The sequence below is a fragment of the Zerene cesonia genome, chromosome 8 (assembly GCF_012273895.1).
Source record: "Zerene cesonia ecotype Mississippi chromosome 8, Zerene_cesonia_1.1, whole genome shotgun sequence".
NCBI lineage: Eukaryota > Metazoa > Arthropoda > Insecta > Lepidoptera > Pieridae > Zerene > Zerene cesonia.
In genome coordinates, this window is record NC_052109.1 from 1,031,919 (window position 1) to 1,051,523 (window position 19,605).

Genomic DNA, 19,605 nt, shown 5'->3' on the forward strand with positions numbered 1-19,605 from the left:
TGTATGTGTGTTTGTACTCGAGCGACATAATCGTTTTTCGATAAAGCTCTGTAAATAAAGATTTAAAAAAAAAAAAACTAAAATCAGTCTCAATAGAAGTCAATAAAGAAAATTTTATCTGTTAGTATTACAGTAAGTATTTTAATAGAATTCCATTTTTGTCTTTTTCAAATGTGGAAAATTTTCAAATGTTAAAACGGTAACATACCTACTGCTCATACTAAATCATAGATAGCGACAACTTGATAGATGACGCGCAACATCCCTGCGAGACGTTTCAAAAAAAGGGTGCAAAAACCGCGACGTGACCGAATTATTTCAGATGTCACTGCGGTTATGCAAAAAAATAATCCTCTCCTTTATTGCGTGGAGCCATTAACTGAGAGGGGAAACATAATCCTGCTTCAGGAACACTTCAGGATTGATTTTTTTACCTTATATTAAGGTAATATAAATACGTAATGTATATATATACCATATTATTATACCCACATATTACCATATATCACTACTACCTTTTTAGTATTTTAAATGTTTAAGAAGACAGTTAAAATATTTTAACAAAATTAATGAAATAATTGTTTTATTAAAATGGATTTTACAAACAGTAAACAGCAAAACTAACTAGATTTCCAAATAATTCTACTAACCTGAACTTTGTGCCAGTGTCCGTCATTCAAATTGCTCCCAACCGTTATAATCTGTGCACCACCGCCCAAATTATACCTCAAACGCAACGCACCATTCACTAACTTTAACTCGAAAAAGTCATAAGTCCCACCATCGTCCGTATACAAAAGTAAACCGTTCGGTTGGTCCGTTTTAAACTCAAGTTCCAATGTTCCGTTCAAACCGGCGTTCCACTTCCGAAATTGCGAGTATGGATTCTGTTTGTCGAGAACGAACGCAAAGTTTCTGTGGAGTGAAAGAGAGAGGAGACAAAATAGGAGGTAACGCATTTTTCTGACGTCCATGGACATGGCTAGAATCACCACGCGACGCCCGATGAATGCGGCCGTTTACGTTTCATTTCTTGATTGCCTGTAACAAAGGAACGGATATAAATAAACATTTTCAGCGAACATTTCAACCGTAACTTTTACATTAAGAATCATAGATTTCTTTGCAGATTTTTTTAACTCGAAGATTGGCATAAACTCTTTTGTATTGTTAAACTTATTTCAAATCTTCTTGATACATTCCGTTTAGTTTATCAAAATACTACAATGTAGGACAATTAACGTCAAAAAGTGTCAAATGAGCTATCAGGGACACTATCAACAAGCGGTGAAACTAAGATAATATTAGTAACTGCCACGGGTTTAAACGCAATTCACATTGTCATATTTTGTGTATATATTATCCATTTATATAAGACCGTATCGTGCATGTACATTTATTAGCTATATTGAAATAACGATACATTTTCCGATCAGTAGGAGGAACATAAATTTATTAATGATTTAGTATGATGATATGTTCACTCCCCGTTTCATATACGCAGGTACATACAGCAAGAAAGCAGGTATTTAAAATCTCAGTCCAAGCTACTCCAAGATGCAGACTAAAACGCAGAAGCAAAGAAACACAGTCATAGTCCGTGTTCAGAAAATTCGCAAGGAGTAAACGCTTTGCAGGTAAAAGCCACTCGAGGTAACAAAAGAGGCCCAAACTAGGCCGAGACAACGCTTCCTAGATCTCAGTCTAGTGTTTTTACTTCAATCTAGCTGTTCTGAGCAAAATATTTAAAGATGAAGGAACTGTTTTACCATTATTAAAAAGCAGGACGTCGAAAATTCTAGGGAGGTTGTTTTTATTGGGAATTTTTACTTTCTTTTTGCTTCTCATAATTGAGGTTTGATCTGTCTACAGTCTGTTTTTAGTTACCATTAAGGAACGTTTCAGAAATAATTATAAATTTTTCTGAAATAATAAGCTACACACTTAACCCCCTATAATGGAATTGGGCTGCGTTGTTCACTTACCATCAAGCAACTCTTCTGCACTGTTGCCTCCCTTCATATAACAAAACACAAATAGAATATGTAATCGAGCATTAAAATAAATACCTAACTGCTGGAGGTAGACATAGTACCATTAACATAAAAAAAAGTCAACAATGTTATCGGACACTAACATATGCCTATTTCGCTAGACTTTTAGAGGCAGAAGAAACTTGGTGTAGAGATGTCAAAATTAATTCCCCTCCGTTCTATTTGTTATGTTTTGGTTGCCATTGAATCTCAAGACAACCCCGACACGACGTAATAATTTAATCGCTAAAAGAAAACATGTTAAAATAGGCCACAGTTTGAGTCTCATTCATAGTTAATCACTTAGCCTAACGAAGGTAGTTTGCCGGAAAGTTCTGGCACAAACTTGGCACCGTCTCCCTTGATTCAACCATTTTGTCCATTTTTCAAGTACCCGTGCACTAGTTTTTTGAAATGCTTTTAATTAATCCACAATGGGAAAGTGATTAAAACAGATCTTTCATTCGTTAAAACTCTAATTACTCTGTGAGATATAGATAGAAAAGATTGGATTATTGCGCATGGTTCAAATAGGAAGGTAGACTCAAAGATGAGAAACCGTTTTTTTACCCTTGCCTTTAAATTAATTGCTTTTGCTTTTTTACAACACTCTTTAATGATTTAGCTTCCTTAATGTATATAATGATCTACTTTTATATAATTTTAGGAAAGTGTTGCCAAAAAAATAGAGGACTATTAACGTGTTTAGGAAAGACAAAAAATATGTGCAGATTAAAATTGCAATTCTTTTTGTATCAATTTAGAACTGCGTTCATTTTTAGTCCCTTTATATTGTTGATAAAAATAACGTTATCTAAACTAATTTTATAAATAGGAAACATTTGTATTTTTGTGTGCATGTTTCTAATGTTTTCCCAAAAAACAACTGGACCTGTTTAAAATCTGCATCTTCACTGTGTGCTATAGAGACCACGGGCGAAGCCGGGTCGGACCGCTAGTTCCAAACATAATTCGTTTAAATCGTTTACAAAATATGATCTTATATTTTCCGCTGTAGCACATATTATATTAGAAGTAAAAAGATTTTCCTCAACATCGCAATATTAAATAACATTTAAAGGGAAATCACTTAATCTTTGTATACAATATTTACTTCAAATAGATTTTGTTTGATAAAACTGGAGTAATATTAAAAATAACATTCACAAATAAACTGTCAGATGTTTGAAACATGATACTTTCACACGATATTTAAACTAGATTAAGTGTTTAATATCTATTTTAACAATAAACTAGACTGCCTTCCTAATTAACCAATAGACCAACTTCAAATGGAATCACACGGGAGACACAACCTTTCAAATTTAAACAGAGTAAAATCGAATACTCTCGAATTGTGTATAAGCTCCTCAATTTTTTTAAGTCGATTGATAAAAATAAAGAACGATAATGATATTTTAATCCGTATTAACAGTATTAACAGATTAAAATATTTTACTTTACAGTCTCAACATTCGTTATCTGTGTAGGTATAAATTAAATTTAACGATTCAAAAATTTTTAATTTACTCGAAAATGTTTAAAACACTATCATTACATTCAAATACATGGCATTCCATGGCATGAAATATTGCAATCTATATTGATTATGCTAGTATTAAATGGTAAGTTGTATAAATTATACCTAGTTACGTATCTACATGTATCGATTTTCCGTGGAAAATTAATTCTAACTCTAATGAAAATAGGGCCTCATTTGTGTACGAAACAATATAACTGGCTTAGTTGAATTATTGCTTCATTTATTCATGACCTCTTCATGTAGCGACTGACAAAGCAGTAACTAATAATTCAATCGTTTTCCTACACTACACAATAACTCTATATATAATATCTAACGTTAAAATCGCTCAAACTGTTTATAGATTAAATGAAACAGTCAAACGTTTCATAAACAGTTTTTAGTTTATATTCAAACATAAACTCGACACATTTATTCATGCAAGTAGAAGTCGTAAATTATATAAAGCTTTTAATTTTTTAGTTTTATAGCATTCAAACATTTCTAAATCTGATATTTTCAAGAATAGAAAAAATTTGATCCATTGATGGGGTGTCCGTTCGGCACATGAAACCGAAAGAGTAGAAGAAATTCGATAGCTGAGGCGGGTCGAGAGGCTAGGCTTTGCTACGGCTTGGCTAAGAGACGTGGGTTTGTATCCCGCCTTGAGATTAAATTTTTCTATTCTTTAAAAATTTCTCATCTAAAAAACATCTATATAATTTATCGAAAAAAAAAACCGATAAATTTTAAGCAGGATCTTACGGATCACAATATTTCGACCTCACCTTCGACTTTAAGATTTAAATCCGAGATTTTATACACTGACCTACCTGCGCACATCAAATATAAAAAGTCCCGTGTCTCTTACTGGGGTATGGGGTAGATGATATACATCTGTTTCACTGATCGATCATTTTTTTTATGGGGAAGTAGGTGATCAGCCTTCTGTATCCTGCCAGACCGAGATGTTTTTTTTATGCGTCCCCACCGAGAATCGAACCCAGGACCCCCGGTTCTACGTTCACGCGTTAACCACTGTACCAAGAAGGCGGTCACATCAAATATAAAGTTATATAAATTTAATATCGCTTTCGTTTATACCTCATAATGAGGTTATTAAAACAACATCTAGGTAATATTATGCGGTAATTTGTGGCAGAAAGTAGCCAAGAAAATGCAAAAACTTGATAGAAGGTGCTTTGAGTAAGCTTAAGACTTCGCAAAAAGTTTCGCTCATACAAAATTTCTTATAAAACGAACGACTTTAAGGACGGTTTTTGATAAAAATTATAAAAGATTGTGTATCTAATAATCGCAGAAATATATGTCAACATTTTTCCTAAATATAAGATACCTCTATGAATTTCTTTAAACACTACCTAAAGAACTTTATATATTTTAATCATTTTTTAAACATCAATATCCGGTAAGAAAAATGTCCGGTAAATTACATTCAAACTTCAAACAAATTAATTATAATCCATTTATGTATATTTTATTCACTGCAAAGACCTATCTATACTTATATTATAAATAGGAAAGAACTGTATATAAGTATGTTTGTAATTTTTTCACACATAAACTGCTAGAATGATTACAAAAATTATTTCACTATTAGAAACCTGCAACTTCACTGCATGACATTGCCTATATACCGCGTACAAAGCCAGGTAAAACAGCTAGTCACATACAAACTTGCTGTATTCATAATTTACCAAGATAATTAACGGCAAATAGAGCTAAGATAATATCTTTACGAGATTACATTACACATGCAGGCCCGATTCCATCTGAATGATAGCCTGTCTCTGAGATGCACAATTATTCTATACAAATATACAATGTAATATCACATTTCATACAATTTTGACACTTCCGTTGTAATTAATAGATACAGGAATACGATACACGGGATTATAAACTTTGTAGTATTTACTTGTCATATTGTACGATAACATTTATATTTGTCTTTAAAACATTAGGGCTATAATCTTCATTTATATATTATAAAGTATTGTCTTAACAGAGCTTAAATCTTCAAGTCACATTAAGAATTTAGAGAAAAGTTGTTTCCCCATTCCTTTTTATAATTTCAATTGAAATTTATATCAAAGTAAAAGTAAATCTTTGTATCATGTATTTTTGGTATAAAACAATTCTAATCATTTTAATATTTCATATATAATTCACGATAAAACAAACGTCGGTCTAACGATAAAAAGTTGAAGTCAAATTTCACCTGCTCTTGGCTTGTGCCAAGGAGTGATGAGGTACAAAGACCTTTGGAGTGTGTCCTCAAAGCTAACTTAGTACGTGCCTTGCTGAGAAATAGGTCTAAGTGCAGTCGCAGGAAAGATCTAGGCATTATAATATACACTTTTTCTCTGTCGCTTGCGTATGAACGTAGGTAATAGAGTGAGAATAATATTATTGAAAAATTTTTATGCTCTTTGTTTAAACAAAAATGTCTAAATTCATAATTATAAATTCGTGTTACAAATTAATTGCATACAATATCATAGAAGATATAATTTAAATCTACGTAAATATATGATTGGTACGATGATTATAATACTTTTAAAGATTTTAAGCTTACACTTATCAAGGATGAAAAATCGAATACAAAATGGATTCCCAAGTCATATTTTTCAAATGACATTTGACGCTTTTACTCGTAAAGGTTATTGGCGTTTCTACTCTAAGTTGAACATGGCGTTCAGTCGCATATAATTCAAACAAATGAGGAAAACTAAAATGCACAGTTTTCGCGAAGTACTCCACACCTATTTCCTCTCCTAAGCTTCATTTAAATAGAACTTACCGAGCGAAATGTTAACCTTTAAACTTTTCCACTAAGTATTAAATGGAATCACTCTATCTAAATCTTGATTCTCACTCGAGAGGGCCTCAGTGAGTCGCCAAGTCTACTTGAGTGCCAGTACTCGTAGTTGAGATTGTGGCAGATTATTATTTAGATGTGAATAGAAAAACTATTTCTTTATACTCGTTATGCCGTTAAGACGGTATTGCTATCTCATTTCATTTGAAAGAAAAGAAAGAGACATGTAGTTGTAACGTTAAAGTCCTGAATTGACGATCGAAAAGCGAACCTTCATTATATTACTTATATATTCGGGTCTATAACAATCATAACAATAAACAAAAGAAAAACATAGTAACATGTATTCTTATTGTCGTAGGTATAGGGTTTAATTTCGTAAAAGCCACAAATATGAAAATGAAACAAATGACGTTGCTATTAAAATTGTACACTTATCTGGTAATCACTTTTATATATATATTGTAATTTAAACCAGCGGTCAAAACTTTACACTTTATCGCATTTTAATCAAGTTCTCGATAAAACCTTTACGGGAAAGTTTTAGAAGTCTTGTTTTGAATGATTTGATGTGACATTTTTCTAATATAGTTCAAACTCAATTGTGCTTTCTTCGCTAACATTTGAAAGCCTTAGGAACAGCTATGTGAATAATCTATAATTCTTATTATTGAAATATGAAAGACTGCAAGTACATAATGTTTGTCCACTTTAAGGTTTAAATTATATAATAATAACTCTTGAGTTTGATTTGGAGTTTAAATTTTGGATTTGAATTGTATCGACCACTACTTAATTAGCCTTCCCTGTCTTTAAATTTTCTTTGAATTTCTCTGTGGGTTGCGTTTTTCGATAATAATGATCGTTATTAATACATATTAAACTGAAGAGAAATACAAAATCTTTAAGCGATAGAGATCTTAATACATTTTTATCTGAATTTTTAAATTCATTCTCGCAATTAACGTATATATTTAAGATGAAAGCAGAATTCATAAGGCACGTGAGCTCGCAAATTATTCTCAAATGCTTTTAAATTGAAATAAAAGGCCTCATTCAAAGCAGTGATAATTAATCTAAAGTACGAACACGTCAAAGGAATGTCCCATTGTGTTATTTGGGAAAACGTGCCAGATTAAATATTCCGTGAACTGTGGAGAACGGAATAAAATAATAAAATACACGGGATGATTTATTGGAGTGGGCTCTCAGAGCTAAATCCGAAACTACATGAATATCGAAATGAAAGTATTGGCCCAGATCGTAGCGTGTCTAACGTATTTGTAAAATTACAATGTTTTTGTGATTAATAACACAGGTACGGGGAATACGACGTTTTTTTTTATATATTTTAGTTAACTCTACACGAATTAATGTTATTTTCAACAACAAGTAACGTTGTTGAAAATACACGTATAATTCTAATATAATACGTTCAATGTATATCTAGTTTACAATTTCCAATTTCTCCTAACTCGCCTACAACGCAATTTCAACTATAATATCTACTATCTAATATCCATGAAATACGAACTTTCTACGTAATAGTAAAGCCGAAATTCTAACTAAATAATTAATTTCTCAAAAGTAACAAGTTATACATCCCGTCGTCTTAACCTCACAGACATCAAAGGGCTCATACGCTCAAACAACTTGAATGCTCTTGGACATAATTCTGTTGTAAACATTTTTACCTTTTGTTCCGTAAGGTGGTATTAATTGTTTTTGTATTATCTTAACATGTACATACATAAAGGTTGAATGAAACAAACATTAGCACTTTTGGTGATGATTTACTTTGAATAAATCTAAACAATATTAAAACTTATTTGCTCATGTAAACTTATCTCAAAAAAGAAAAGTAAGATATCAAGAAATATGTGTGATTTTTTAAATGCAAAATACGTATACAAAAATAATAATACATTCTAATTGTAAGGTACAGAAGTAAAAACATACTGAACGAAGCATTTTTATATCAAAACTAGCTTTAAGCCCGCGGCTTCGCACGCGTGAAATTCAGAATAGTTAAATAGATGTTATACATATATAAACTCTTCTCTTTAATGACTCTATCAATTTAAAAATACCCCATCAAAATCCGTTGCGTAGTTTTAAAGATTTAAGCATACATGGGACAGAGAAGTCGACTTGGTTTTATACTATGGAGTGATGATGATGTTATTATATAATTTCAACTTCCTCAACTCTTCAAACTATCTAGTATCTACGATGGAACATTCCCTTAACGACTCCCGCACTTGCTACGCCAAATTGTCATAAACCAATATGGATCATAGATGGTATCAGACGCGCCGTAGCCAACGGCATTATCGTAAACAATCCCGCATTCTCCACGCTCAACTCCAAAGCTCTCTTACTAAAACTGAACCTATTTCGACAATTTTCCAGCGGAATTCACAAACAGTGGACGATTCTGAACTCACGCTGAGATTCCACATTCCCGCTACGGAATTTAATCCCAAGTTATTCTCAACTATTATAACCTAGTTTATTGGAGACTCGAATTTATTTTGAACACGGCTAGGTGCTTCACGGTGCAGTAGTTTTGAGGGAGCAATGTTTAATTTAGTGTTGGTCAAACATTACTGTTACTCGATATTTATGCTTAGACTAAATAATTTAGGTTTCTCTTCATATTAGCTACTTCATAGAGATGATTTGTTGCTTAAAGGTAATATTATACATCTACATTATAACAAAAGATAGAAAAAGTTGAATATAAAACAGAAATTTGTAGTAATTCAAAAGTTTTCCGACCACTAATTTTAGTGCATTTCACCATATCGTAGCATAGTCGTTTGCTGTACAACAATTATTCAAGATTTCACCCATAAATATATCAAATCTGTTCAATATATCAAGAATGAACATGTAACAGACAAATAAACACATCATCTAATCTACCATTTGCAATATTGAATCAGTATAGAATAAAAAGAGTATCCAATAAGGAATTTAAACCCTAAAAAGATTAAGTACACCGAAAATACGGCTCGAGACTTGATCAGTTTATTAAGATTTACTTAGCGTGAAGTAATCTAAGTTTGGTTTAGACACAAGTTACTTAGTAACCACAACGGTATTACAACTCCTTTACGTCGAACAATCGTGAATATAAATTCGCTAGATTAATCCACTGAAATTAGTTTAAGTTAAGCGTAAAATCCGCTTTACGCTTCTGTTAATGTGAAAATTTTACTAAAAACAATTGAATATTTGTAGCATAATGTCAAAGCTAACAAAGAATACTTACGTGAAAACAATTTGGGATTGTTTGTCACAATCAGTTTATGATTACGTACTGGATAGGCATATATATTATCCGTGTTATGTAGTATAAAAATTAACCAAACGCATATTCTTCTATACTCAAGATATGTTTGTTTATAATATAACTAGTATTCTTACACTTCACTGCGTCTTTTCCAAGAAAATATACAAAAGGCTTCAGTTTCTCGTGAATGAAGAAAAGGCGACACAATTGGTTTAACCCTTATAAAAATTTACATTAGGTAGTAAATATATGGTATTACTAATTCATAGTGTATTAAAAAAAAAAACAGTTGATCATTTTTTTAGTTTATAGGAATATTCATGTGTCAAATATTTAGGATTTTTGTTTCTCTTTCAAGAAACGATCGATATAATTCTTCCCATTTGGAGTTTATTTTTTGGAAGCCGGGAAGTAACACATTATGCTTGTTGTCCTGGAAAAATTAACAGCTCTCCCGGGATACATTTGGAGCCTTAGAACCGCGGAAAAGTACGTAAAAGCTAGCCAATTCAGTAACTTTTTTTTTGCGCCAGTCTCGAAACATGTGCAAAATTGTTGCTATTAAATATATATTATAGTTAACTGTCTGTGTCAAAACATTTTATAAAATGCTAATATGAAATTGTGTACGGAAATTCATTGAAATAACAAATTAATATGTAGTCTTGTTTAAAGTTAACTAGCGAGTTGTAATTGTTATAAAAGTGAGCGAACTTTTTTTGAGAAAACACATTCGAATATTTCATATACATCATAAACCAATAAAGGAAATTAGAAGCTATACAAATTTTTGTCTTAATTATACAATGTAAAGAAAAGTCGATGAAATTTGACGGAAATATTTCCGCCTTCTTTGGCAGGCCGCAGACGGTAGTGCGTAATGTCTTGCGTGTCTAAGAATTATGTCATAAATAACTCTACTTGACAGCTCTATAGTATACCTTCTTGTCTCTTCTTTTAGATTTTCGATGTAATGACGAACAGTCCGTTCATCGTACTCAATAGATATTTGAGTCATATCTTATAGTGATTTGTTCAAATATTCTTTCCCATTTCTATTGTAAAAGCATCTTAAAATAAAATGACTTTTAATGGTTCACGAGCAAGTGTCAAAGTAGTGGAGTATTTAATATGAACTGTTCTTATGTTTTGTTTTTAAAATTTACAGAAACGTGAATTCATTTATATAAAATAATATTTTGATATATCAATACGTTTTCTGTTCTTTTTTTAAATTGAAAGATAATAGAGAATCTTCTTTATCCCAAACTTTTACTTACAGATAAAGTTTTAATCATAGGTATGAAAATTTATATATATTTATAGCTATAACTTCAAGGTATGCTAATCCGACAAATATAATTACAATGTCACACACTTCGAGGGTGAGATATTTAAAGCACCATCAGAATTTCAAATTTGTATTAAAGGTACTTCTTGATATTTTGTTACATCGCAATAAATAAATAATTATAAACTGATCTTGAGTAAACCAGCTTAAACCTTATCATAGATAAATTTAATGTACACATACATTTCTATCATACACTAAAGTATGACAATTATGTGTGTGGTGTAAATCAATGCCTCAATGCTTATAAAACTATTTAAGCTAACATATTTAAGCTAAAATATTTAAGCTAACATGTTTTGACGGACCTTAAAAATTAAATAAAATGTATATATATTACTCGCAGACTTTATTATTTAACACAGACGAAATCTCAGGTCGCTAGTTTTAATAATTGCAGTGAGACAGTTCGATGTTACCGACTACGTATTCAATTTTTTTCATCGCCTGTACACTTCAGTGGGTACAGTCGAGGCGTGCGAGATAATGGCATCTCGCAAATTCCTTTAAACAAAACTATGTTCTATTGCCGTCGCAACAAAGGCTTTAATTCATAAAAACCTATATTGGATTCCGCAGATGGAATTCAATTCGCCGTGTTTGACCCGAAGGCGCTTTCTATAAGCATTCCTGTTGGGAATCGTGGAATTGCATGTGAATTGTTAGAATTGTTGCAAGCGCACCTCGCCGCATGAAATAGAACTCGTTGAAATAAATCATTTTAATTCAATTTGAATTACGACTGTCGGAAATACTTAATTTCTGTGGCGATAGCAAGGACTTGAGGCTGTTTTTTTAATATCACAATTAAAGATTACATGGTTAGAATTGTTTTTTTTTTTTAATTGGAAGAAATGAAACATGCACCGATAAACATTTATGGTTTGTTGTATAGTGTTTTTGAGTTGAATATTTAATGGTACGGATAGAAATAGTCGACAAAAATCAATTAATTTCGTTGAAATTTGACAGCGCTATATAATATTTAAGATGTCGGAAACAGCTTCTCAAAACCTTTGGGATTCAGGTCCATTGTCCGCTCTAAAGTAAAATAAATTTTATTCCTATTGTAAAAAAACTGGATACAAAAAAAAGTATTTTTCACAACACCTGTATAAAATATCACATATCAATATCTCTCTTTTAGCGCGGCTATGCTTGCTAATGAGAAATACTGAGATTAACGAACTTTGGTATACCAAATGCCCTAAAACATTTGGAAGCATGAAATATTTAATTTTTAATTTCATAGCATTCAAATGCTAATAAACGAGATTTTTTTTAAGAACGGTTCAGCGAAATGACGCAGCTCCGAATCCCGCCTCGTGATAGTCTTTTTTAGATTCTATTTTTTTTTTTTAGCATAAAATATTGTTGAAATACAAATATTATAAGTTAAACTACAATCCACTACTATCTTATATTCAATCACCTATACGCCTGTGCATTACTCTCTACTCATCGTAGAGGTTTTGAAAAAATATTGTATTTCGAAATATGTAGGTATATAAATAAAGTAAATTATGGGTCGTAATTTTAACAGAATTATGTACGTTTGTTTCAAGCAAGGTGAACACAGAACCCATCATAATCAGCAAACGTTTCTGCGATAGTGAGACCGCGCAATCCAATTTCCATATCATGAACTTTTATCCTTTGATTATTGCTGCACCAAACGGTTATTGGTCTTTGTTGCTCGGTGTGGACGCAGCTTTATACGCGATCGTAGAGCGAATTCACCTTAATACTTTTTTATTGTTCACAAAAGAGAATACTTTATAGAAATCGTTGTTTAAAATAGATGATAGTTATAATATTAATATATAGTATACTTAATTTTTAGTTTTATAGCATTGAAATGCTTTATAAATGAGAAATTTTGAAAGAATAGAAAAAATTTGATTACGAGGCAGGATTCGAACCTGCGTTTCTTGCCTAACCGTAGCTGTTGCTACAAATTTTTTGTATTCTTTCAAAATTTCTCATATAGTATACTTATTTATAATAATTAAAGTGTAGTGTTCCAAAAAAAAAAATTAAGTATAACTAAATCATGAATTTTAATAAAATGATTTATTCAAATTTATTTATACATAATAAAAAATGCTATTTTTAAACACAATGACGACATACCACCCTTTGACAAGACAAGATTAGAGTAAAGCGCCATCGCAACACAAACTTTTATAAGCCTCTAAGTTACGACTCGTAATAGGCTTATATACTGTAACGCGTTTCCCATCTACTGACATCATTAGTCACAGATAATGAAAATTCTAATATCATATTCAAGAGAAAATCAATAGAAAGCAAACGAAAAGCGAAAAATCGTTTTTGCTTTATGCCCCTGACATCATTGCAAGCAATTTAAAAATGGAACATGATAATGCGAATTTGAAAATCGCATACATGAACGAAGCGAACTTGTAACTAGAGTACAGACTACACAGAACATTACGCTGTAGTATTATCTATCTACATACAATTATAGTACATACGTACGTTTTCCATGGACCGTTGTCATGAACTGCACAAAATATTGCGAACACTTCACTGGAGTCACGGAATGCACTATTAGTGTTGAAATTAAAAGAGTATGAGGGGTTGAATTATGTAATTTTGTTATGTTTTTGGACGCATGGCGCGCGATGGACGCGCTGAAACGGACTGCAGGCAGAAATGGCGGCTGTGTGCGCGCGCAACCCGCCCTACGGTTAAGGTGCTGTTGCATTACGACCAGTCGAGAATATTTTCTGCTTTATAATAAGATTTTCTATTGGATCTCACGTGTTATTGGAAAATGGAAAAGCAGGTGGACGTAATTAACATGTTGTTTGGCTGCGATATGAATAGTCCGTGAATGGAGTATTCTTCGTCGTCTTACATCGAAGTTTTAGTTACGGAGAGATCCCTATAAACATCTTCCTATATTAATTAAAAAAGAAATAACTAAGAGAATATTCCTATCATATGTACTAAATTATATTTATTTTCCAAACTCTTTGTACGAAAGCGTTGTTTATACAAAACAATTGATTCGTAAAGTTATGTTTTCTTGGTAACATAACCGCACCTTAATTCAGACAAAAGGCACACACTTTGTAACGTTCAGCGTCACCTCGTCGTGAAACAAACCACACCACCGTATTTGCAGTCCATTGCTCGCTGTCTTCGTAACAGACGCACTATGATAAATAACAACCAGCAACGTATATCTAAATGAGCAATATTTCACAGAAAATAAAAGTTTAATACTTGGACGAGTGATCGGAAAGAAAACGTTGATTCTCATGAACAATGCCTTTTTGGAAGTGCATAAGGAATGACAAGCTGTGACCAAGCGTCTCGGCTTCAATGAGACGAATGCTTTTGTGTTTACTGAATGGAGTAATTAGCCTGGAGAAAGACTGCGTTAGCGTTATTGTGATTTGGGGTTTTTTAAAAACACTTTCAAAATAATTGAGATGACCCAAGTGCTGTGGTTGATGTCGTGAACAATTTTTCAACTGACGCCGTTAAACGTTAAAAGGTTCTAAATTTGAACCAACCCATTGACGTGATTCTTTTGGTTTTATAGGGAATTCTTGTAATTTGGTTCCATTTTAGAATCTGGATTAGTACCTCCCCCAGCAACGTTGGTGATCTTTTTTGAAGAAAAGAATTATTGAGGATGTGTCTTTGATAAACTGGCAGAAATTTATAACGAACGATACAATAGACTTACAACATTACTGCGACGAAATAAGGTGTTCTTTTCAATTATTCTTTTATACAATCATCCACTGCTGGGACACAGGGCTCCGTTCAGGCCATAATCCACCACGCTAGCCAAGTGCGGGTTGGCAGATGTCACATGTCGGCGAACTTTTTGATTCTCGGACATGCCGGTTTCCTCACGATGTTGTCCTTCACCGTTTGAGCAATGGTGTTGTTATCCACATGCGCAGATAAATTGAAAAATCAATTTATTTCTTACACGCTCGCCTGGTGCCCCCGACTTATCGATTTTAAGTCCGAGATCCTCACCACTGAGCCACCACCATTATATTTCTATTTTTTTTTCTTTATATAGGATCATTATGGCAACCATTTAATAGGTTAAATTGATTATTTTTCGTAAAATAATAAATTCTAATCATTCTTGCGGATTACATGTACCCCTAAATAAAAGTACCAAATACTTGAAAGACATTTACTTCAAGTATACTGTATACTCATATTAAATTACACAAGATTCTACATTTAGCATAATAGTTCGTAAAGTCGTTACGTTAAGATTTGTATGCACCACGTACTCGCTTTGTACTTTATTATTCACTGTTATCATTTTTAAATTTTATTTTTAATATTCGCGATATTAATATAGAGAGACTATTTAGGAACCGTGCAAAAAGTTAAAAAATCTAGCTATCGTATCGTTATGTCGTATCGATATATTTAAGACCTGTATTATAGGAAATCTACCAATGTAAATCTCTTTGTTGCGAAATCTCTTCTTTTGGAAACGAAATTTTTACACTTACTTGTACACTATTTCAATATTAAAAAGATTCACTGTGTTATGTAATCGTTATATATCATACACATTATAAAAACATACTTCGTTTCATAATTGACGCTATCTATCTTATTAGTTGGTATCTAATCATAGAGAAGAAAATCCATTCGCATCAGACCTACATATTTCTAGTTAATGGTTACCCTTGTATTAGCACATACTTCATAGTTCCCCATTGATGAGTTATGGCGTCTACAATAGGTACGTAACAAGAGGGCGAGGGAAGTTTATACAAGTCGCTAAGTCTTTAGTCTGGAGGTTAACGCACTCACAACTTTTAACAAGAGGCATAATTCCCGCCAAAAGTGTTTCCGTAATCTGTATGTTTTTTTTTTTGTTTGTACAGATATGACAATTAATGATTAATTAAACATTCTTCATTTGAGCATTTTTAACAGAATCTTATTTAGTAGTCATTGAGAATTTGTGCTAATTACCTTCAGTTTTAGTATAATTTTTTCAGAATCTATATCGGCCTACTGTAATTTAGCAAAGCTATTTTTTATAAACCGTTAACAATGTAAGTATATATATAAGTTATACCCTTTAAAATAAATACTAACCTTACCTAACCACCTAAAATATTGACTATTATAATGCTACAAAAGGTGATGTTAGTACGGTATACGTCAGATTTAGTTTTAGTAAAACCACTATAATATAATACTAGGTAAAACTAAAAAATAAAGAAATTCCAAAGAAATTGAGTCGAGTCCTGGGACTCTACTTAATTTTCTCTCGAACATTGCTGTGACACATAAAACAAAGTCAGGTGAGTAATCTTAAGAGGTTTTGTGTCATTAAATTTTTCAGTAAAACACAAAATAATGCCTCTATGAATTTCGCTTATCTAATTAAACACGTTTCCATGTACCTACAGATAGCAAACTAAAAAACTAACAGATTTGGAGAATTTCCAGACTTGTTTTAAACCTATTCTTCTCTGAATGTTTTTAACTTTATGTTTATATCCCAGAAAATCCACACCACCTTTTAATATTGTAGCGAAAAAGTTATCTTCCATGTTTAAATTAGCAATTGTCAACTGATCAAGAGTTTAATTATAATACACAAAGTAGTTTCACCTTATATCAAGAGAGATAAGGTGAAACTATTTTGTGTATTATAATTAAACTAAACAATACAGAATATAATTAAATCTAGAGCACACATTAATTTCGAGCACGAACACAAAGTTAATCCGGCTAATAATATTCCCCGGACATTCCCGCTTGCGCAACATTTATACAGCCGTTAGTTTTTATTATTGCTTATCCCACAAGGTGTAAATAGGATTTGGTATAAAATGGCCATAGTTTATCCTAGTAACAAATAATATAAATTACATAATAATGTTTGTATGGCTGTTGGCTGTGAGTAAAACTCTCGCTACCAAAATTTTGATTTTATTGTAATACTCGCTGACCCGGCAAACGCTGTTCTGTCTTACTCTTATCATTCAGGGCTGTGAAAAATAGTCGTTGGCAGATTCTCAGACCTTCCCGATATGCACACAAAATTCCATGAGAATCAGTCCAGCCCTTTTCGAGGGGTATGGTAATTAACATTGTGACACGAGAATTTTATATATATAAGAAGATAAAAAAGATGTCTTGCCTCATGATAAGCAGATTTGTTATAGGTCTGCGATAAAGACCTTTGATAGTGATGTTCCGTGCACGTTACCGGTAAAATATCGATACTTGATTTTATAACTTTTACGTAAGGCATGGTTTGTTTTTCTTTAATAACAACTGTAACAATGAAAGAAAGAAAGAAAGAAAGAAATAAATTTAGTGTCTATAAACACATAGCACAAAAACCTTAACTACCAAAAAAATATATATATATCTCCATAAATAATTTATAACTAATATCTAGAATAAAAACTAACAAAAAAGAACAAACAAAAAAAAACGAAAGTAAAAATAGTTTACTGTGCGGCTTGTTTATTACAGACAATGAATTTTAAAAAGAGGCTCACAAAGGACCTCTGAGAATGCGCTGTCCTCTTTTAAGGGATAAGGGATAAGGAAAGGATTGATGACTGGAAAGAAGGAATGGATTGGGATGGGCTAGGAGAAGGAAAAAGCAGTGGTGGCTCATTGGTGAGAACCTCGGACTTCAAAATCGATAAGTAGCGGTTCGAGACCGGCGAGCGTGCAGGAAATAAATTGAATTTTCAATTTATCTGCGCTTGTGGATAACATCACCACTGCTCACAGTGAAGGAAAACACCGCGAGGAAACCGGCATGTCCAAAAATCAAATGTTCGACGACATGTGACATCTGCCAACCCGCACTTGGCCAGCGTGGTGGATTATGGCCTGAACCCTCATAGGAGGCCTGTGTCCCAGCAGTGGGAACATATAAGGGCTAATGATGATGATGATGAGGAGAAGGAAATAGGCCTCCGGCTCCCCCACTCATCGTACGAAACACAATATCAACCTATTATTTCACGCCGGTTTTCTGTGGGGGTGTGGTACTTCCCCGGTGCGAGCTAGCCCAATTCGTGCCGAAGCATGCTTAACTCCCATAAAAATAAAATTTTATACAAAACAAACAAAATATTTATTATCAGCTCATTATGACATAACTCTTTTTTCACAATAGTCTTATTAAAGTGATCTGCAATAGTACTGAACGAAGAGATATATATCAAATTATTGACATTTTAAAAGTTGATTGACATATGACATATTTGTCATTTTAACCTAATTGTATTGAGCTAAATTTTTCGATTGTGCACAAAATTAACGCAGTTTTCCATATACAATAAAATATGTTAAACATATAGCGATGACAACACAGTATAAAAGATTTACCAGATTAATAGCAAAGTGGCCTTTAGACACTTCTAAGGGTGAAAGGTTAGTTCTAATATATTTCATCATATTACTAGGTAAGGTATTTATATGTTTATGAATATTAGGTTATTAATTAACAAAATGCACTGTTTCAGAGACCTCGGTAAACTTATACGCGATAAAGTTAAAATAGCGTTCGAGTCGCCCAACAACCAGGTTTTAGATTCGGAAGCTTGCACCAGACAATACAAGTCTTTAAACAAATTAGCAGATAATTACTACAAAAACAAATACAAGAGAGCAAGGCACAGTTCGGCGACCGGACTTAACTCGGAAGAGTGTAATCTGGTTTTATCTAATGAAGTGCTAGAGTACTTAAAGGAGGAAAATAAAGGATTTTTCCAGAAAATTTTTAAAAAAGATTCAAAATGATACGAAGATTTCAATGTCTACAATGGGCTGTTTATAAATGTAAATTTTCTACACAAACACGTCCACATAAAGATCACACCCCTGTAATGCTAGATGAAGTTATTAAATACCTAAAACCAGCAGACAATGAAGTTTATATTGATATGACATTTGGAGCGGGAGGTCACTCCACAAAAATTTTAAAATCTGCTAATTGCAAATTGATCACATTAGACAGAGATCCCAATGCATATGAAAGAGCCCAAAAACTAGCTGAAAAGTATCCAAATAGAGTAGTGCCACTTCTAGGTAAGTTTAGTGAGCTTCCCCAGCTATTGAAAGAGAATGGTATCAAGCAATCATCAGTAGATGGCATATTATTTGATTTTGGATGTTCGTCAATGCAATTAGATAACAGAGAAAGAGGATTCTCTATTAGCAAAAATGGACTCTTAGATATGAGGATGGATGCAGGACGAGATCCAAATCAAATAACTGCCAGAGAGGTACTAGCTACAGCCAATGAGAATGAACTATACAAAATATTCAAAATATATGGTGAAGAAAAGAAAGCGGCAAAAATCGCTCAAACTATAATCCAAGCTAGATACATGATCAAAACCATAGACACAACTCACGAATTAGTAGATATTGTAGACTCCTGCTGTCCTAATGAATTCAGATTGGATAAGCTCCAACGCCCGCAATCTAATGCCACTAAGGTCTTCCAAGCTCTACGAATATTTGTGAATAATGAACTCAATGAGCTGAACTATGGCA

General features: G+C 32.6%; 2 protein-coding genes across 6 annotated transcripts in view; one reads left to right on the forward strand and one right to left on the reverse strand.

Annotated features, from left to right (window-relative positions):
* The window catches only part of LOC119828553 (neurexin-1), a 91,850-nt gene extending 78,103 nt beyond the window's left edge, over positions 1 to 13,747 (reverse strand). For 2 of the 5 annotated variants that reach the window (XM_038350741.1, XM_038350739.1), the window contains exons 1-2: positions 13,549 to 13,747; positions 651 to 1,041 (exon numbers count right to left, since the gene is read on the reverse strand). In XM_038350741.1, coding sequence (XP_038206669.1) covers positions 651 to 980 — 330 coding nt within the window. In that variant the 5' untranslated portion in view covers positions 981 to 1,041; positions 13,549 to 13,747. Of the gene's footprint in view, positions 1 to 650; positions 1,042 to 13,544 lie in introns of all 5 variants that reach the window. The other 3 variants (XM_038350740.1, XM_038350737.1, XM_038350738.1) reach the window with 2 other exon arrangements.
* A 4,554-nt stretch (positions 13,748 to 18,301) lies between these two features.
* The window catches only part of LOC119828464 (probable methyltransferase-like protein 15 homolog), a 3,996-nt gene continuing 2,692 nt past the window's right edge, over positions 18,302 to 19,605 (forward strand). The window contains exons 1-3 of the mRNA XM_038350621.1: positions 18,302 to 18,477; positions 18,570 to 18,835; positions 18,901 to 19,597. Coding sequence (XP_038206549.1) covers positions 18,407 to 18,477; positions 18,570 to 18,835; positions 18,901 to 19,597 — 1,034 coding nt within the window. The 5' untranslated portion in view covers positions 18,302 to 18,406. The remainder of the gene's footprint in view (positions 18,478 to 18,569; positions 18,836 to 18,900; positions 19,598 to 19,605) is intronic.